Raw genomic sequence first — 21,550 nt, forward strand, 5'->3', positions numbered from 1 at the left:
CATACACATTGTCAAATGCCTTCATCCAAGGGCATAGTCAAAAGTATATAGTATGTAATAGACACAGAACTTTGTTATCTGTTTCATAAAATCACAGTTTTTCTTTTATCTATAATCATGTTTTTAAGATGCTTTTTATTTAGTGAAACAGTAAAAGCATAGTTTGTCCATAAAATGGTCAAACTTAACAGGAAAATTAGTTTTTACTTTCACTATATCTGACCCAATTGTGCTGTCGCAGGTTGCTGGACTCACCTAGGCGACAACCAGGCATGCCGAGATGACCGCTGTGTGGTTACCAACTTGCCTCCACAGATACAGAATGGGACTTACCACTTCTGCTGCTGTGGCAGTGACATGTGCAATGTGAACTTCACAGAGGACTTCCCGCTGCCAAGCCCCACCACTGCGCAGCCCATACGTAAGAACACTCTCTTACCCCCATTACCTTTTAGCCTCACGCCCAGCCACCTGTGAGAGATTACAGAAGATAAAATTGAATACTAAACATGCTGTCAGTGTTGTGAATTTCAAGCCAAAGATCTCGTCTTCCTCTAGCCTATCTGATCCAAATTTATGGTTTTATTAATTGTTACATTGACTTTTTTTAGTCCTAGATAGACAAAAAAGGGCTGCCATAGCTACACCTACTTATTGCTCTCTCTAGCCCCCTTTGCTAGTTGCTAGTCTGCTATATCATTTAGCAACAGGGACTTTGAAATGACCTTTCCAATTGTCACCAGTTAGACAACCTTGACAACGTTGGATCAGAAAGATGAAGAACTGGATACAACAAATGACATTATAGTATTGTCCACATCCACTCTCAGGAGCCGTGTAGATTATAACCCCTAAAGGACCATGACAGTGGTTGATAGTGGATTCGGTTTAACTCGTGACTGAATACTGTGAAAGGTGTCAAATAAAGCAAACAGATAAATTGTTAATTGTTAGTTCTTCTCAAGGTTGACCTGTGAATGAAAGAGCATGAGGTGGGGGCGGTGGCAACAGCAGCTCGTCATCTCCCTTGCCTACACACAAACACGCTTCCTACCATCCATGTCGTCTCTCTGCATTCCACGGATTACATGGCGTCTGCTTTATCCGTCTGTCTGTGGGTGTGCCGGTGACTGTTCAACTGTGTAGACAGATGACAAAGAAAATAAATTGTAGGGGGAAAAAATTTATGCTGCTGGAAACTCAAGTTTGTGTTGTATTGTAACTCTAAATCCTGTTTCCGTTTTCAGTACGGTGTTATTTCTCGGCATGTCTGGGCAGACGTACTCTTGTGTTGTTAGAAGTAGGAAATGGTTTGAATCAGTTGGCTGAATGATCTTAGGCCAAGATTCAAGAGTGACATTCAGGTCTACGTAAGAGGCACTGAGACGAGTTAGAAAACAGGCGATTGGTTTAACGCCTATTCGTGTAGTGAAGAAACTTGTAGGTACAGAAATTTAAGTAAAGTTTCGGAATTCATCATTTTATTTAAAATTACTGAAGTTAGAAGTTTACAGAGAATGTACGCATTTGTTGATACAGGAGGTCCCAATTCAGGGTTTAGTTGTATGCCGTGTGTGTTTCTCAAGCTCAGGTCTTCTATCAGGCCTGGGAGTTTGAGGGTTCACAAATTTGCTGTTTCCTGGACTGCACTGTTTTTTTTGGATGATGTGATGGAATCTGCTGGAGTACTCTTTCAGTTTAGGGGTTACAGCTGCTAATGCTGCTATTATCACAAGCACCACTTTGCCCTTTGGCTTCCACTTCTGCTCCAGTTTTTTCTCAAGTTCCTGGTACTTCTCTGTTTTGCTGTCTGCTGGGATTGTCACATCTATGATAACTGCAGTCTTGTGCTCCTTGATAACCACTACTCTGTCTGGTTGGGTGGCCAGCAACTGCTTGTCTGGAACTTGAAGTCCACACAGGACCTTAGCCCTGTTGTTTTCAACCACCTTCGGCAGCGTCTCCCATCAGGACTAGGGATGTCTAATCCATTTGGCAGCACAGAAGTTCCTCTACACTATCCCAGCCTCTTGGTTGTGCCTGTATGCTGTGCCTGTACAATGTCCCAGCTTGCATCTTACATCCTGTTACAAAGTACTCAACTGTCTCCAGTTCAGTACTTTTCACTGGCTGTAACTTGTCATGTTGGCTGTAAAAGACCTGTCTCTATGGATCTGGTGCTTAGGGCATATTCATGTGCTGCCATAATCAGAACCTCCGTGGTGTCCTCTAGATGGCCCTTTATTAGCTAGTTGTAGGTTTTCTTGATGTCAGCTACTTCCTTTGTCAATGGTACATGATAGCTCCTCCTCCTTTTCTTCATCACCATCTGTCTTCTCTGCCTGAGCCATTCTTGGAGGAGCTCATATTGTGGACCCATGTTCTTGATGTATTTGTGTGTTTCTTCCTGGATTGTAGCTCTGGCAATAATTCTCACCCTTCTTGTTTCTGCCGCTGGACTTTGGGTAGAAGCCTCTATATTGTGAGGAGATTTTATGTTTTGACATCAGTAGTATTGGCTCTCTTCCTGTGGCCAGCATATTATTCTAGCTGGGTATCTGATCTGGTATCATATGTATCGATAGCTCAGATCTTATTCCTACCACTGAGCTGGGTTCTCAGCACTCGTCTTACCTTCTGAATGTATTTTGGCTGTGGCTGCAATACAGGAGCAGGGACAGTGCATCACCTTTGTATATCGGCACTTTTTAATTTAGCTACTAAAATGAAGAGAAAAATTGGAAAGACTTGCAAAAATTATTCATTCACCTGCGGCTGGAGATACATTTTTAACTTATCTATACACTCCTATGTATGTCACATTCTCCGGGACAAGGTATTTCAACAACTCCTGGAGAAACCTCCTTCAAACTTCGTCCAAATATTCACTCAATGGTGAGATGATTTAGAATTTAGTTCTTATGTCTTGTTGAACTTCTGACCACTAAGTAAATAAAAGTTATAATTCTAATAACATGATTTCTGACTTTCCACTTTGTGGGTTAGGGGCAGGGCTTGCAAAATTTCAAAGTCCCTGGTAGCCCTTCGGGCAGGGACTCTTCAGTTTTTGGTGGCCCAAAATAAATTTAAGTAGCCTGAATATAAAAGAGAGCAATTTTTTGATTGATGTTTTTTTTCCGTTACAATATTATACTTTATGTATAATATTGTAACGGAAACAAAACATTAATCAAAAAATTGTTGAAACACAAAATTACAACATTGTGTAAAAATTACAATCATCAACTCAAATACTTGGTTCTAATTGAACAGAAATTTCTATGAACTTGTAAGAACTGTGTAGGACATGAATCAGTCTGTGTCAGATCCTGAATTTGAAATTTCCACTGAAGTCACGGGTAAGAGGCAAGTGGAACCAAGATCGAGGCCATTTGCTTTTTGAAGTTTGCAAAGACTGCTAAATTGTGCCAGTGGTAGTTCACTCTTTGCTAGTACGCTGTTTTAAACAGATTTCTCAGGTTTATTTTTAGTTTGTTATTTGCAATTGGTGTTTGTTCTGGGAAAGATATTGCAGACTGAGCAATAATGCATTTCTTGCATTTCTCATGGGTTCTAATGGGGACCTTTCTTAAAATGACTGGTCCCAGTAACAGAGGCGCTTGTCGACTCAGAAATCGAGGGAAAACCAACAACACACCCGGCAGAACATTATGTTATTTACACGGGTGCACATAAGTGGTCCGCATGTGCGCATTCGCTGTCAAAATAAAAGACGCACAGCAGATAAGAAGTTGCAGCGCGCGTTTGTGTCCATATAAAAGGCTGTTTTTGTCCGCTAGAGTGGGATTTTCACAGCACATTCTGCACCACATCTCTGTGCGTTCATCATTTGTTTGAAGCCAGCTCACCTCCTGCAACCACTTTTCCGAGAATACGCGCTTCTTTTGTGGTTCGGACTTCTGGATTTCTTTGGAGGTGGAGGAACACCAAGTAATTGCTTAAAGGAGCTTCTTCGACATCTTTAAGAGTTCTAAACAAATGTCTGTCCTCCTCCAGAAAATCTTATGTACGCAAACACGCGTTGCAACTTCTTATCTTGTGCGCGTTTTTTATTTTGACAGCGAATGCGCACCTGTGGACCACTTATGTGCAGCCCTGGTTATTTAGCTCGTCATATTGCAGCCACAGAAATTCTTTTGTCCATGAAACCATAAAGCTGCACTTTCTTTTTGCCTTATAGTCTGATTTGTCATAACTTTTCCGTTTTGTGGTAAGCTTTTCTTTGGCTGTCACTTCTTCACCCTGACCTGTCTTATTTGGCTCAGCAGAACTAAAATATATATCCTGCTGCTTTTACACACGCACTAACATAACGCTCAGCGATTCTCTGCACGATCAACCTCTCACATGTTTAAGCTGCAGGAGATTTCACTTGTCATGTTTGCGTAGTAAGCTAACGATTGATAAGACGATGTCAGAGGAATTGGTGCGCAAATTATCATCACTCACCAATCAGTGCTGTCGCTCTCTATACACAGTTCACGCGATTGCAAAGTGAAAGCAAAAAACAAGCACAAATTCAAACGCGATTTCAATATGTCACATATTGACAGTGGCTCACCGATGCCAATGACATAATTACCCAGCTACATTTCCAAAAGAATGCAAAAGCATTGACATATATTTTTCCTTCCTATGATAGCCCAATGGGCAGGGCAGAGATAGATTTTGGTAGCCCAACTGGAAGAATCGCTAGCCCCGAGGTGTCGGGCTAGCAATTTTGCAAGCCCTGGTTAGGGGTACTTGCTCATTTCTCCAGTGTGAGAATTTACCCCTTTTCTGACCAAATAGTGAACTACTTTAAAACTACTTTAATTCGTCAACATCAAAATCACATCAAAATCTTAAGATGCACTTTAATTAGCAACTACAGCTGTCACATAAGTTTCAATGGTGAAATATAAATTTCCATTTTTTTTTTTTTAAAGCTTAATGCAAATGCTCACGTATTTCAGTTTTGCCTCTTTGATGTTCTTAGGGCAGCAGAGCTGGCACTGTCTGGGATGGTTCTAACAGTCTCTTGGTATGTTCTGTCACATGACTTCCTGTAAAACACTCTTGTTAATTATGAACTCTGTGACCTTGGCATTTCAGCCGAGCCTAGTCAACCCCCCACGTGTGCGCACTAGAGTGTGTACATCCATGCTCATTGTAGTATGTCAGTCAGAGTTGCCCTTAGGGTCTGGAAGCCATCAATTATTTATAAAATACGTGTGTTTCATGACATATCCATTGTGTTGACTTTTGTAACAGATGCAAGAAAGTGTGTTTGTGGACTCTCCACTGTTCGTGCACAGTAGTAGTATATGTGAGGGTGCGAGTGTTAAAATATTTAATATCTGCTTGTCTCCACCTCAGCTAACTGCTTTTATCTCTTATGGTAAGCAAAAACAGCCGACCATCTGCCTACTATTCTCTCTTTTTTATATATTTTCTTTTTCTGTTTAACATTCACTTCCCACACATCCTCTGTTTCTGTCTTCATAAACTGCTCCCTGGGCCATTCATGTTTGTTTTATTTGAGCTCTTCTTTTCTTTACGGCACACCCAAACATTTTCAGACACAAATACTTAAAATTGCATTCAGATAGTTGTGTGCGGTGGTTGACTTGCTATTTGGGAAGGAAGAAAAATTGCAACATACTTTTTTGGTATGTTTAAAATCTGCTTGTTTTGTAGACCACTTTAGAGCGAGAGTTACTGCAGCAGTAATGGTTTTTATTTAGCCAAAGTATTATACTAAGATCAACAAACATTGCTTTGAAATTCTTGCCATTTTTTATAGTGTTATTTTCTTTCCCATTAATAAACTCAAAAAACGACTGACTGTACCTTTTAATGCAAAGTTGTGTAAAATGTTATTCTAGGAACATTGTTAAACACAGCTAAACACTGTGTTAGCTGGCTCAACAAAACCTAAACCCTCAGTTAGAGGTGATGTGCGTCATGACAGTGGTTATCAGTTTTCTCTGTTAAGCCGGTCAGTCTACTTCAGGCTCCAGGTGCACTAGCATAAAAATAGATCATAGAACATCATCTTAGAACATAAAAAATAAAAATCTTTCCTATAAGTGCCAGCTACTCCAATCAGGGTTAGTATCAGATGATGAGGATAAAATGGTATTAAAAATCTATATATACCAGTTTGCAGCATTTTTACAAGTAGGATGAGATGTTAATGCTGCAGAAAATCGTTAATCTGTATATTTATCGCACAAGTGAAAAATAAACATTTTACTTGAAGTTATTTATTTTATGCTGCTTTTTATTTTGAAGGTGATGGCTGCATGCTAGAGCAGCCATCACCTTGTACATGTATCCCCAGCAGAAAGTCGGCTGCAAATCAAAGGATCAATGAAAAATATTTGATCTCCTGCTGAATTTGCAGTCATTGAGTGAAAAGTAAGTAAGTATTTGATCCTGAAGCAAAACATGATTTTAGTATGTGGCAGAGGCTACTTGGCCCACTCCTCTTTACAGAAACTCTTGAAATTCTATAATTTACCATGGTGAAAAAAAGCCACCTTTGTGACACAGGAGATTCTGAGTTTAACACCATTAACCTGCTAATCTCCATTTGTTGTGCACCCCTACCTCCCTTTTGGTTTCCAATTGCATCATCAGTCATCACCAATATAATTTAAGCATTAATGGGCCCCTTCATATTCTTCTGTTCATAGAATACAAAGAAAGAAGAAATTAAACAAACAGCCAAACATTACACCACAGAGCAAACACAATAAATATTATACTATGAAAAGTTTTGTAATGCAGCAATCCAGTAAGTCCTTAACAGGCTGCTTGTTCTGCCTTTATGTAGTGTACTTTTTTCCCTTTTGCCATCAACATCTCCCTCATTAGCATTATCCGAGATGTGAAATGTAGTTAAGAGCACAGCTCGTCACTGGTCTCGTTATTTTGATGTATTTCTGCTTTCCTCTCATCATCTTTAATCTGTCTTCTGTCCCAGCTTTTAAAACAATATTCAGCTACCTGTCTTGCTAACGTAACCCAGCATGTCGTGCAGCATTGTCATTTTGTAAATGTGTGTTATAGAGTTGCAAATGGTTTATCTTTTATATTATGATTACATCTGTGAGTAAGGCTACGTCCTTCCGTCCATCCGTTTTCTCTCCCTTTTGGCCTCCCGTCCACACTGAGACGGCGTTTTCGCTCATGGAAAACGCAGCGTTTTGAAAATGCTCTCGAAAACATACATTTGAAAACGGTGCTTTCGCGTCGCAGTGTGGACAGCAAAAACTGAGACTTTCTAAAACATTGACGCATGTTAGTCATGTGATGCAGTCATGTGACCAATTAAACTAAGATAGTGGAGGGCATTATACAGCAGTTGTTTTGTTTGCTCTCAATTTTGACAGCCCTATTAAAGATTAATATCAGTCTGTACATGCTCCAGATAGCTTTTCTTCAAATTCTTTAATTCTCACTTGCTTTTGCAACTTTGTACTTTTGTGTTACTCGCAGCAACAACTCCACCTCATTGTTAGTCTATTTAAAAAACTCTGTGCTTTTCCTCGACGTTTTGCCATGACATTTCAAAGAGCTGGAAAGTAAATAAGCGGCAGACAGAAATGAGGCAGGTCGAATCTTCTTACTGGCCGAAAACACTTACTGGAACGTAAGCGTTTTTGGCCATTTCAATGTGGACGCGCAACTCTGTGAAAACGACCGAAAACGGTAGTGTGGACGTGCAGCGTTTTCAAATCTATCCAGGCTAGTGTGGACGTAGCCTCGGAAGAGGAAAAACAATGTTTTTCACAATGGTCCAGACAGCAATTAATAAAACAGCATCTGTGGGACTCCACTAGTATAGGGATATTTGGAAAAACAATCCTGTTGTACATGAAATAGTGAATGCATTTCCTTAAATTCTACATCCATTTTTAGTACAAGCTGTGTTTTCTTACCTGTATTTTGTCACGCTGCTTCAGCACAAGAGCAGAAAAGAAGAAAAAAACCCTGCTGGAATATGTGTTGCACCACTGTTCAGCTTGGTGCGTAAATGTGTGTCCTTGTGCCCATATGTGATAGAAACACTTGAAGCAATTATCTGTACAAGTACAGATAACAATCATCGATGGAAACGGGATTAAAAAATAATTGATAGTAAAACATACTTTCCAGTATATCTTACTACTACTGGTCGTGTATGGCGTTATTTTTGTGCCACTATTCTGAGCGCACGTAAAAAAAAAAATTGAGCACATGTAAAAAAAAAAAAATGTGCAGGTGCAAGTGTTGCATTTTGAGGAGAAATTTATTTTGAGCGAAGAAAAGCTAAATTTGAGTGAACAAAATTCATTGCTGCGATCAAAAAATGTATTTCAGTGTTTGCTATTATCCACACACACACACAATAGCAGCCCCTGTCGCTCAGTTTTTGCATTTGCGCTTGCTCGCAATGTGTTGCTTGCGCTCTCAACATTTCTGCACGTGCAAGTTCAACTCTTTCTCTACACGTTATATTTGTGCTACAAAACCAGCCAATCACAGACTTGGTGCAAAAAAATCTGATTGGCTGTTTTGGTCTCCAATCAGCTCGAAATGACAAAATGCAATATCCCAGAATCCATTTCGTCCAAAACTCAAACGAGGCAGTGGCGGAGGAACACAGAGTGGCGGAGTTTGAAATATTACTCTTTCTGGGTCACAAAATAAACTTTTAAGATATTTTCATTCGAGAATGGTGCTGTGTAAACTTCAAACATCTGCTCGATTTATCAAGACATCACATATTTGCAAAAGTGCTCTAATGTTTTTAGAGATGCTTGCTCATAGGGGGGTCATATGATTGTTGTGTTTTTCTCTGTATGTATTATTGTAGGATCTACCTGACAATACAAAGCGCCTTGAGGTGCCTGTTGTTGTGATTTGGTGTGGTATAAATAAAATTTAACTGAATGTAATTACAGTTTAGAATTACAGTAGAGATAAAACCCTAAGCTATGCCGTGGTAAAAAGGAAAAAAACCTGTGAAAATGTCCAGTTATGTTGTTTTAATCACCTGATTTAAATAAAATCTTCTTAATGGTAATGGTTTGTATTTTTATCTGATGATGCTCATGAAGATTTACACCCTTTTTATAGGCATAAATGAATCAATACTGTTGTATTGCATATCTCTTGTGCTCCATTGCATCAGACTGTACCTTTTAGAACTGGTAGCTGGTGTAGCTGTAGTACATTTCTTTCCTCTGACTCTTATTTAGAAATCAAAGGCCAGAGAGTGGCTTTGACCATTAACCTCCAGCCTCAGGCCCAAATATAACAGAAAGGTCACAGTTTGATTTTTACTTTTATTTACAATGTTTTCATCTGCTTGTAGATCCTCGCACACTGGGCTACAAAGAGACGGTAATTATCGCCCTGGCAACAGTCTCCGTGCTGGCTGTGGTAGCTGCAGCAGCCTTCTTTGGTTACCGCATGATGCATGGTGAGTTGCCATGACGCCAAGGTGTGAGGAAGAGAATTCATTATTCAAGGCTTTTTAAATGTTTTTTGGTAGAATTTGATGAATTAAATCAGAGCTGTTGTTTTGCTCAAATGTGTCTATATATTTGTGTTTTTTGTATCCTGTGTATTATAGGAGATGGCAAACAAGGCCTTCACAATCTGAATATGATGGAAGCTGCGGGCTCGGAAAGTTCTCTGGACCTGGACAATCTCAAACTGCTGGAGGTCAGTGCGCACATCAGACTCCTTGTCCTCTTTTGTGTCTGCAGGAGCTGTGACTTGGAATATATTTAGTTTGGAGCTGCGCAGTCATCTTTCATAAGTTGAATCAGTTTGTTTTCTGGCCCAGGAAAGAGCCAGAGTATTTAGTGTAGCGGTGGGATGTGCCAGCTCAACATGATCAAATGAGCCAATAGGAAGAAAATACAGCCATGACTGAATTGTTGTCCAGCTATTTAAATACTCTAGATTTAGTAAGATTACTGCCATGGTTTCACGCAGCACATTATTCTTAGTTCTTAATTGGTACGATAGGGATGTATGTGATAATAGTAAAGTAAATCCCTCTTCTTCTTCTTTTTTTTTTTTCCCCCCTCCAAATCCTGAGGCTTTATACTGGTGTTTTTTTAGAGATGATGTTGCATCTCCAGCATCTCTGCACAAGGTAGTGTGTTTTTGAGAGTACAGAGACTCTGAGCTAGAAAGAGAAAGGAGAAAACAAAAATGCACTCAAAATACATCAAGGATTCTGGTTATGTTTGTCATCTCAATGTGACTTTTATCATCTGATCACAACAGGAGGCATTCAGTGACAGGGGCAGGCATACAAAAATAGAAATGTGCTTACACTGTCACAGGATCCTGAAATCCTGATACTAAAGAGGGAGAGCTCATAATGTGATAGGAAGTCGGCAGAGTTTGGATGCAGCCACGTTAGCGATATAAACAAAGGACTGGAATACAAATTAATGCAGGATCTGATTAAAGTAAGTCCAGGGAGACAGCAGGACGGCAGCAAAATTTCAAAATCACAGTTTCACTTATTAAAATGTTTCCATTTAATGTCATCATCATAGTTCAGTTTCCTACAAACTCAATTTCTGCAATATGCTGAAATTTCCAAAGCAACACGGGCTATTTTTTGGTTGTTTACAACCTGATTCCTCAAATGAAATTCTGGCATTTTTCAGCCTGACTCTCTGTCTGTGACTCATGCTGAGTGCGCTATCCTACTGTGGTGTATGGCAAGCATGAGCTTTCCTTTTAAAGCTAGGTTGGTTAGCAACCTGACAGTTTGTCCTTAGTAGTATTCACCATTTATTTCAAAGAGGTAAACACTTAAATATTCTGAAAAAATATGTGTAGTTGTGTCAGTAACTATTTATTTTCTGATGCTACTAATTGACCTAAAGCATTCAGTTTTCGGCTGTCGGGGATCCTGAAGGTTCAAACTGACCTTTTAGGAGAAGAAATAAAACATTCAATCTTACATTTTAGTACATAAAGTATGTTCTTTAAAAGACATAAGCAAGCTCTTTGCTTTTAGTCACCTTATCACAAAATGATAGTAAATAGATCCAAGAGTCACAGCAGTTGATTATCCCATAAAAAGAAGCGAGTGTGTGTTAGTGTATGTTAGGCCAGTTAAAATGAACAACACCTAGAAAATACAATTTCCGTTGTGTACTTTCATGAGAGAAATCAGATATGAACATAATGACCCAACGACACTGGTGCAGGCATGTTTTTCTCCTTTTTCTGACATCTGTTCAGTGGGTTTAAATTCAGAGTCAGTGAGAGAGAGAGTGACATTTTGTTCAGGCAGGACTTGAATTCAGAACACTGTCCTTGCAGTTTATCAAACGCAGGCACATGTTCCTTCACGTTAAACTGAGGGCTGGAAAGCCAGCAAACCTTACTCAGACAAAACAGGGTCCATTGTTTCCCGCAGTACATTTTATAACCAGGCACGAATGTTTGGAGATGAAAATTGCCCAGAAATAAATGCCCTGGTAAATTCAGTTCTTAACCTCTTGCTGATGACTTTTTAGCCAGACTGTTTGGGGCTTAATGGCTTGCTGTTTTTTCAGCTCTCTAATTGAATGATTTGGCTGTTTAACTCTGCTGTTTGCCTGTAATTTACTTTCTTTCCTATCTGTCTTCTTCCCTGCCTGTCTGGGTTTGTCGTCGTACCTACCTCTGTTAGCGTTTCTGATTTTGGCTCTTTCGTGTTTGCAAACAGTCTTTTCTGTGTGCTAGTGTTTCTGTAATAGGACTCAAACCAACTCAGACATAATTACAGCTTCATTCAGATATTCTCTTACTAGACAAACAAGTACCAAAGGTCTCCAATGTCAAAGAAGTCTATTAATAGTCTGCATTTCTTGCTGTCACCACCTCTTTCAGCTGATTGGGCGTGGCAGATATGGAGCTGTGTACTGCGGCTCTCTGGATGAGCGGCCTGTCGCCGTAAAGGTGTTTACTGCAGCCAACAGACAGAACTTCCTCAACGAATGCTCTATCTACCGGCTGCCGCTGCTAGAGCATGATAACATTGCTCGGTTCGTGGCAGCCGATGAGCGGACGGGCCCAGAGGGACGCACAGAGTACCTGCTGGTCATGGACTACTACCCACATGTGAGTACAGGGGAAGCAGTACCCATGTAAGTTTTATACATGAAGCATGTGTGTTCAGCATACAGAGTGTTTTCTTTTTCTTTTTACCTGCTGTTCCTTGAACTGTTTGTTAAGCTTTGAGTAATGGAGGATTGACAACACCTGTTTAATTTAATACTACAGAATTCTGGGAGAAGCAAACACAGCTGGTGCAGCAAATCAAACGCATGGCGTTTTAATAAGGAAGTCAGTCAATAATTACAGCAACTGTAATACGATTTCATGCTGCATCCAGCATCAATAATTCTCCTCACACTAGCTGGACCAGTTAAAGGGCATTCTCCAGCTAGAAAGGTAACATAAACACTGGCTGTTTATAGTGCCTCCATAACATCTGGACATATTAAAGCAGGTTCACTGAGAGAACATGCCCAACATGGACACTTTGTGGACACACACTTGATAATTTGAATGTGTTTCCTGTGAGTGTTTCACAGTTAAGGCCACCTTTGTTTTGCCAATAGGAATATAGTAATTTGAAGTAGCAGTAGCAGCATGAGAAGATGATTAAAACCTCTTCAGTCTATGTAAAATCTCCCACAACCAACATCTAACATGTCTTTATTGCAAACAAAAATGGCTAACTTATCCTGTTTTTTTCAGTGTCATTATTGGAAGTGTGCTTCCAGCCATTCTCAAAATGTAGCAGAGAAGAGAAAAAATGTTGAGTAGGTTAAAAAGAGGCACATAAAAAGAACCTTAACACTGACTGCTGAAAGCTACTCTTAGGAACTCAACTTCAATTTTAATGTGTACTTAGCAAAAAGCTCAATATGCTTGTTGTCCAAACCCTGAGCTAATTACTAGTCAGCTGACTTGCAGTCCAGCCTATAAAAGGAACCTCTAATTTATGATAACCATTAGTCCTAATACACATTGTCATGGAAACACAGTGCAGTCCAGGACAGGAGACTGGGACACATAATGCATTCAAGTAAATGATAATATAATCAATTTAAAATGAACAGATGTCATGTAATTTTCTGTAGTAACGGATGCACAAATTGCCTTGATTGATTCCGAGAGAAAAAAATTAAATGTGTGTGTGTGTGTTGGGAGGGGGGGTTGTTTGGTGCACTAGGCCCAGCCAAGACTGATGGAGATAATTGAAGCAGGAAATTAATAATATCCAATATAATTTCCACTAACCAGTTTTCATGGAGTTGTTGCTGATACCTATCATAAGATGTCATAACTTTATGCCAGATTTTTTTCATCTAAATCATAAATGACTTTTCTACTGCAGAACAATAAAATCACTGCAGTTGCCTCAAAACTCGACGGAAGTGCAGTGATAAGATGTTTGGTTCAGTTACACTGTGAAACTCTGCATCCTAAACCATCTTAATTTCTTTGTCCTCTATATTCTTGTCCTCCATGTGGTTCTCAGGGCTCTCTCAGTCGCTACCTGAACATCCAGACCAACAATTGGGTGGGCAGCTGCCGACTGGCTCACTCTGTCACCCGCGGCCTGGCCTACCTGCACACCGAGCTCTTTAAAGGAGGTGAGCTACACAGAGAGATTCAGAGTTAATTACTACCAAGACTGCCGCTTTCTCCTGTTACTGAAGCACAAACACATTTAAAGAATTGTCGTGGGAAATGGGAAAGTATCTTTGTTTTTAGCCCAGTTAGTTTGTAGCTGTGTTTTGTTTTGTTTTTTTTAAGAAATGCTTTGGATAGCCTGTGTTTCTCTTTCTCCGCTCTGTTCCTAGTACTTTCAGCTGTCTTACTTGCTGCACACTGCAGCTGCACGTGGGTCAATTTGTCTTAAAGTGCTGTATATCCCTGCATTTTGAAAAACACACGTACACACTTAGCACACGCCCAGCCATGGATATTTATAGACTGGCCTCAAGCTAGCCTCAGAGAGAGGGAAAAAGGGAGAAAAACAAGAGAGGAGAGATAGGAATTGAGGTAATATGTGAATATCCCTGTAGCGTAGAGCTCGCTGGAGGCAGAGTCTCAAGTCACCAAACCTCAGCCTGATTGGCTACACTTGGCCCTCCTTTTTTTCTTTTTTAAGAAATGGCATGGGAAAGAAGGTACACTAATACTTTTTGTGAGTAAGAGAGACTGTAAGCCCAGACACCCTAACTTGCAGCACAAACAAGATAAACTTGTATTATTTTGCAAAGGAAAAAAGACAGAGGGGGCTAAAGTCACAGGCAACAGGGACAGAGGGAGCTGGTGTTTGTTAGCTCTGTGCAGCAGCTAACAGCAGAATCTCTTGCCCCCCACCCCCACCACCCATTGGTCCTGCACATCAATAGCAGGCAGCACATAGCTGTGGTGACTTCCACAGCTTGCAGCAGTCTTCAGTGCACCCTCTGCTGGACAGAAGGATACTGCAAGTGGAGGCCATTGATATGATCTTAATCCCATTGTTGTAGATTAGATTAGAGGATTTAGTTGTCTGTTAATAGTGCAGCTTGTTTTGAACAGTGAGTAATGAGGGAAATCTGAATCTATGCATATATGAAGCCTTTTTTAATCAATTATCATTCATTAGCAAATCCCACAAAACCTGCTTGAGTGTGCTCTCTGAGAGGTTTTGGGAGTACTGTACATGCTAACATCCTTAATGAAAAAGAAATTTTGCAATTCTCCCATTCTCCCTTCAAGACTTGTATAAGCCAGCGGTTTCACACAGGGACCTGAACAGCCGAAACATCCTCGTCAAAGCCGACGGCACGTGTGTCATTATCGACTTTGGCCTTTCCATGAAGCTGACAGGGAACAGAGCAGCACGGCACGGGGAAGAGGAAAACGCCGCTATAAGTGAGGTGAGTGTTCAGGAGGAAGCAGAGGATGCGCCTGTATTGATGAGTGTAGTCTACTAGAAAGACAGCAGCAGAGGCAGGCAGTCAGGGTTAAACACGTCTCTGTATTTGCTTACTAAAACGGGAATAGAGAGCAAACTGCAAAGAATAGACTGCATCTTACAAGCATCAAGTTCAGATGAAATAAAATGGCATGGCTACTGAGCTAAACACGGAGAGGCTACAGGCTACAGGAGATTATGTTTCTATAGAAAACAGTCAATGTGGTTTTTGGCATATATGCATTCATTTAGTTTAGCACTTTGTCAGCAAACATATAGCCTGCTAATATTTTGTCAAAGCTGAGATTATGAGATCTAATAATGTGATCCAACTACATCCACAGCAAACAAAACCCACCTGTGTCGGTGTTACAGTATTTCTGGACAGTTTAACAGTTCCACCACACCCCCACTTACACCTTCTTTGTCTACCAGGTGGGGACTATCCGTTACATGGCCCCTGAGGTGCTTGAGGGTGCGGTGAACCTGAGGGACTGTGAGGCAGCACTAAAGCAGGTGGACATGTATGCCTTAGGCCTAGTCTACTGGGAGACCTTCATGAGATGTACTGACCTTTTCCCTGGTGAGTTAAATCTGCTTTGTGTTGAGTCATTCCTACTGTGGGACTGCAACTTAAGAATAGAACAGAACAGCCCTTTATTGTCATTGTGCATGTACAACAAAATTATGTGTGCTGCACACCAACTGTGCACGAGTAAAATATAAATAGTAAGACGGCAGGAATAAATAGCAAACAGACAAAATGTATACAAAACAAGAAAAAGGCACACATTAAATATAGAAAAGACTGTAAAGCTACTTGTTTTATGCTCAGGAAAGGAAGCACCAGCTGAAAGGTGCATTTTTAACAAACTTAATGGGTATTTCTGATATGTCATAGACATCTAAAACGAGGCTTTTCTCTTCCTGTCCCTGCTTACCCCTAGGAGAGTCTGTGCCAGAGTACCAGATGGCCTTCCAGGCGGAAGCAGGGAACCACCCAACATTTGAGGACATGCAAGTTCTGGTATCCAGGGAGAAGCAAAGGCCTAAATTCCCTGAGGCCTGGAAAGAGAACAGTCTGGTGCGTATGTATGTAGGGAATAGGGCTAAAATGAGAATGCTTTGAGAATACTGCCACATTGTAGCACAGGATAGCAAAACAATTCCACAAACAAAAAAAGCTTAGAAATAGTCTGTTTTAGAGCTTGGCTATATAGCAAAATATTTTTTTCCCCATCAATCTTTTCCAAAGATGTTTACCCTGGCTTTATTTGTTCAGAAGCTAATTTTTCTGTAGCTCCAAAATCCTGTTTATGTGTGAGGGAAAAACTAGTAATGTTTACAAAAATACTTGCGTACATGTGGATGATGAAGTTGTGTGGAAAGGCAGGACGAGTTTGGAAGCGATCCAATCAGAAGTAATCTCAGTAAGGTCAGACACGCACAATTTGATCTGCTCCCAACAAACAGGCTGGGAGGATGGCCTCAGCCCATGAAAATGCAACAAAATGCCAGTGCTCAGAAGGAAGAGAAGAGTAGACGTATTGATATCAAGGACAATTTGTGAAGCTACTCTCACCGGTAAAAACACTAAAAATCAACTGATAACTTTAGATTTAGTCTTATGATATCTCTTAGTCTTATGATACTTAGTTCACTAAAACCTTAAGAACTTAGAAGTTTTAGTGAAAAGAATGAATAAAACAAAATCAAAATTTGCAGTCGAAATGACCACTGTTTCCAGAAACCTAGCTCTGGGTTTGGTTCAATTGGACATACACTTGATTACATAGTCCAAAACAAACCACCAAACCTCCCGATTGTTTATAATTTCTCTGTGTGTGTTGCAGGTGGAGAGTTCATTTTCTAAAGTTACTCCAGCTTAGGGGATAAATGACAAAATCCAGAAAGTGTTTCTATTACAAGCACTGCAGTGTTGATATTGTTGATACTAGTCATGTAGTTAATAGCCATAATATACTGTGTTTTCCAGGCGGTTCGATCTTTGAAAGAGACAATGGAGGACTGCTGGGACCAGGACGCAGAGGCTCGCCTTACAGCTCAGTGCGCTGAGGAGCGTCTGGCGGAGCTGCTCCTCATATGGGACCGCTCCAAGTCTGTCAGCCCTACACTCAACCCCATGTCCACTACACTGCACAACGAGAGGTATGTTTCAACAAAGCCACATCCTGTCATTGTATTCATTGTTTCAAATGATCTTGCTGAGGTTTTCAACACTGTTTCTTTGATCCAGAAATCGCATGACGCCAAAATCTGGCCCGTACACAGACCATTCGTCTACGTACATTGAAGAGCATGAAGGTGTAGCCAAGAACACGCAGGTGGATGCAACTAGTTCTTTGACTGGTAGAGTTGGGGTTGGGACCGGAGAGAGGAACAGGAATTCCATCAACCAGGAGCGTCAGCAGCAAGCAAACGCCCGTCTGCCCAGCCCAGAAAGCAGCACCACCAGCATGGGCATGAGAGGTAGCCCTTCAGCCTCTACTACGACTACCACTATCATCTCTGAGTCAGAGGGACTCGCAGGGGCCACCACAGTGCCCGTGTGTCTACATCTTACCCAAGAAGACCTGGAAACCACAAAGCTGGACCCTAAAGAAGTAGACAAAAACCTGAAGGAGAGCTCGGATGAGAACTTAATGGAGCACTCCCAGAAGCAGTTCTGCTCACCAGACCCACTGAGTCCTGGCAGTTCCAGCCTGCTTTATCCTCTTATAAAGATGGCGAGTGAGGTCTCCGGCACATCAGACACTGCTGCCACAATGCCCACTACCATCTTTCCCTTGCCCAAGCAGCAAAACTTGCCCAAGAGACCATCCAGTCTGCCCCTGCGCAACAAGCCTGTCAAGAAGGAATCCTCCTCCTCTTCACTAAGGTTTAAGTTTGGGCGCTCAGGAAAGTCCAACCTGCGGCAGGTGGAGGGAACAAAGATGAACATTAGTACAGTTACGGGCACAAATTCGGCTGGAGAGGTTCACCGAGGCACAGGCACAAACAACTTACCTGTTCGACGGGATACACATGCCAATGCAGCCATTAACGGCACCGTCAATGGTCACGTCAGTGCTGGGATCTCATCCATAGTAACAGGTGGAGCGACAGGTTTTGGAGGCTCCAACATAACTCACAATGGATCTGGAGCTCTGAGGTCAGATGACAGCCGGCTGTCCCTCGGCGTCATCACAGCCAGCCCCGATGAACACGAGCCTCTTTTGAGCCAAGAACGAGAGCAGCCCGATCAAAGAGACGCGTCCACGAATGTGACCGCTCTCCGCTCGGCCCGACCCAACACCAACAACAACAACAGCAACACGGGGCATGGCCAGGGGGATGGCGACAGTGGCGGAGAAAGTGATGAAGGCGAGCCAGAGGGAAGCAGTGAGGGGACAAGCAGGGAAACTACGGTGCCCCCAGGAGAAAGCTCACTGTCGGGCACTGTTGCAACAGACCCCCAGGGGGAAGCTCCAGTCACCATGAGAGGAGAGGCCCTGCTCAGGCAGCCCAGAGCCCGTAGGCCAGAGAGACCTAACTCTCTGGATCTGTCCTTCACAACACAGGACCTGGCCTCACTAGGTGAGAATCATTTGCAAGTATTCTGTAGTTGTATTGGCCCATTGGATCATACTGCAGTGTAATTGTCTAAAAACAACTCTTAAATTTCTCAGAGGGTTCAGTAATTTCCAAACAGAGCAGGTCTCTGTTGTTTATTTTAAATATTACTGAACAGAGAGAAATGGTACATCTCCGTGAGGGGCTGTTTTCAGTGGCAGCTAATCCAATTTGTTGCTAAACTGACTATTTTTGGAAGCACAAAGATGTGTGTGTGTGTGTGTGTGTGTGTATATATATTTCGAGCTTTGAACCACACATATTGTAGATACATTCAGTGTTAATTTGACTGCAGATAAAACGTATTGGCAAGAAGCCCCAGAGTATCACTAGACTAAATCTAATAATCACATTTGACAAACTGGAACCTACAAATGTTTGGCATATTTCATTTAATAAAGTACTTCAAACAGCCCTCTGTTTCTAAATTGTATTATAACTAATTGTAATCCATCCATTATTAACTATGCACATGAAAGTCAATTTGCTCATAACAGATGTCCGCAATATATAAAGAAAGCATGAAGTTTGAAAGACATAATGTTTACTAGGCACAAAGAGTGTTGTTGCATTATGGGAAATGTAGGGTCCAAAGCCTTTCGTAGGTTACACAGTCAAAATTGCTGCTTCTGCTGCTTTGATTTTGGTCATTCTTCTTTTTTCTTCTTCTTCTTTTTTATGCTCCAGTTATTGGATTTATTGTCAGTAGTTTTTTTATTTATTATAATAATAATAATAATAATAATAATAATAATGTTGGAAAAAAGAGGCTTGTGAAATGTAGAAATCAATAGTTTAAACTGAACTGTTGGTCAAAATAAGAAACATTATTAGATATATATATATTTTTTTTTTCATTTAGAATATTTTAGAAATTAAATGTCTAATCCAGCAATTCAGTTAATAATCATTGTTTAATAGAAATGAAGGTCCTTATCAAAATGTGTAGTTTTTCATGGCCTCAAGACTCGCTGGTCTTTAATGATTTTCATGCACAAAGGTATTGCTACATTGCTCATTAATCATTGTTCCACCCTGTTTTCCAGGAGACGGTTTAGTCCAGCTAGATGGAGCGTTGGGGACCGGAGATAAGATCAAGAAGCGCGTCAAAACCCCTTATTCTCTGAAAAAGTGGCGACCCACCACATGGGTCATCTCTACAGATACCCGGGGGCCAGAAGTTAACAACAATGGCTCTACCCGAGGTCAAAGTCACAGTCAGAACCGGCCCAAGTCCAGTTCAGCCATCTACCTGCGGGGGGACAGCTTGGCCAGCGAACCCAGTGACACGCATGTGTAAACTTGGACCCTCTAACAAGCCCGGCAACACTAACTAGAGAGCACTTATTATTTTATTTTGTGTGGAGCTCTGTGCTCTGAATCAGCACGAGGAAGCTATGGAATATGTCACAAACCAACAATAGAGTCTGATCATGTACAGTAATTAGGTCTGTCCCGCTCCTGTGTGTCCTTCTGATGGCATTGCTTTAAATGGAATCCAGCTATGCAGCATTTTCATTGGCTTCTGTTTCTGCATTGTTTGTTTTGTGTTTTTCTTTTAAATCTTGGTTTGAAGTTTCATAGTGGTACATTAATTCTTTTTTTTTTATTTGTGCACTTTGAATAATTTGAAATCAGTGTTTGCTAAACGTGTCTGTTGCGACCAAGACAAAGATTGGTCTCTAAACTTAAACAGGCGATGAAAAAACAATCAACACTCGAGCGCTCGGTTACTCCCCCTTTGCTCTATCGAGTAAAGTGAGAGTGGGCTCTGTAAACAAATTAATGGTCTTAAAAGACAAAGCAACTTTTTAAACATTTTCCTTGTATGCAATACCAATTGTTGTCTCATGACTTTGTATCCTCTTTTTGTATCATACCTTTTAATTGTGCAATAGGATGTAGCTTTTAGATGCTTTCAGTGTTTTTATTGCTTCAATTTTTTTATCCTGTTGTTATTTTGATATGTTAATCTTTGTTGCACTTATGAATAGTCACAGTCGTTTTGTAAACAATCGATCGCACACTATCGTAACCCTCGCTCCCCCCAACCTGACTCACGAGCAGAAAATAGCTGACAATCCTCCTCTTTGGACTATCTTTATGGGAACGCTAACACAAAAGAGTCAGTCCCAGCTGACTTAAAAGTGGGCTGACGTGGAACTTGTCTGCTTGCACAATTACACCAGTAACAAATCTCATTCTGGGGTCTTACAATCACTGGAGCTGAACTTACAGAGGCATCTGTTACAGTGGCTGACTGGAGTCACTGTACCACTATCATTTGACCTCAGTATGGACTCTGCATTTAGCTGTCTATCTGCAAGACATGAAATATTACAAACCCCAGATTCTGCTGTTCAAACCCAAATCAAAAACTGAAGGAAAAAAAAAACACTGAAGCACGCTGGATATTACTTTTTTGCTTCTTGTCGTCTCATCCCCTGACGGTGGAGTGAGTGATGTGTGTGTGTGTTGCGTGAATGTGCACGTGTTATTTACTCGCGCTGTACAGGCGTGCTGAAATGTCGACATACTCATTCTGTATTTTCAGCGCCGCTTCAGGGCATATGAAAAGATCTCATTTATGTTTTTGTAATCTGTAGTTTGTATCAAAAAAACAACCCTTACATGTATCGCATTAATATTTGCATCATTTTTATGGTATTGTGTTTTGCATTCAATGGACATTGCCTTTGATTCCATTGCTATGCATCTGCTTGGTACAGTTTCTGTAAACATTTTCAAGTCAATATGGAAGAAGAAAAACCCCTCAATAAATGTATGAAATAATTGTTGGGTATATACGTTTAATCTGTGTTTGGGTTCATGCCTTTGGTCCCCCTGAGGTGTTGTCAGCGTTATTCAGAAGAAAAACATTTGTGGACGATGTGCAAGGTTAGAACCTGCTGTGAAATAGCT

At 40.9% G+C, this 21,550-nt stretch overlaps 1 protein-coding gene across 1 annotated transcript in view; it reads left to right on the top strand.

The window, feature by feature from the left end:
- The window catches only part of LOC146491911 (bone morphogenetic protein receptor type-2-like), a 34,075-nt gene extending 12,653 nt beyond the window's left edge, over positions 1-21,422 (top strand). The window contains exons 3-13 of the mRNA XM_085152496.1: positions 242-421; positions 9,368-9,475; positions 9,629-9,720; positions 11,902-12,132; positions 13,562-13,676; positions 14,797-14,957; positions 15,431-15,578; positions 15,943-16,079; positions 16,992-17,164; positions 17,253-18,592; positions 19,675-21,422. Of these exons, the coding sequence (XP_085008622.1) occupies positions 242-421; positions 9,368-9,475; positions 9,629-9,720; positions 11,902-12,132; positions 13,562-13,676; positions 14,797-14,957; positions 15,431-15,578; positions 15,943-16,079; positions 16,992-17,164; positions 17,253-18,592; positions 19,675-19,928 (2,939 nt within the window). The 3' untranslated portion in view covers positions 19,929-21,422. The remainder of the gene's footprint in view (positions 1-241; positions 422-9,367; positions 9,476-9,628; positions 9,721-11,901; positions 12,133-13,561; positions 13,677-14,796; positions 14,958-15,430; positions 15,579-15,942; positions 16,080-16,991; positions 17,165-17,252; positions 18,593-19,674) is intronic.
- The last annotated feature ends 128 nt before the right edge of the window (positions 21,423-21,550 follow it).

This window comes from Neolamprologus multifasciatus, chromosome 23, assembly GCF_963576455.1.
Source record: "Neolamprologus multifasciatus chromosome 23, fNeoMul1.2, whole genome shotgun sequence".
NCBI classification, from domain to species: domain Eukaryota; kingdom Metazoa; phylum Chordata; class Actinopteri; order Cichliformes; family Cichlidae; genus Neolamprologus; species Neolamprologus multifasciatus.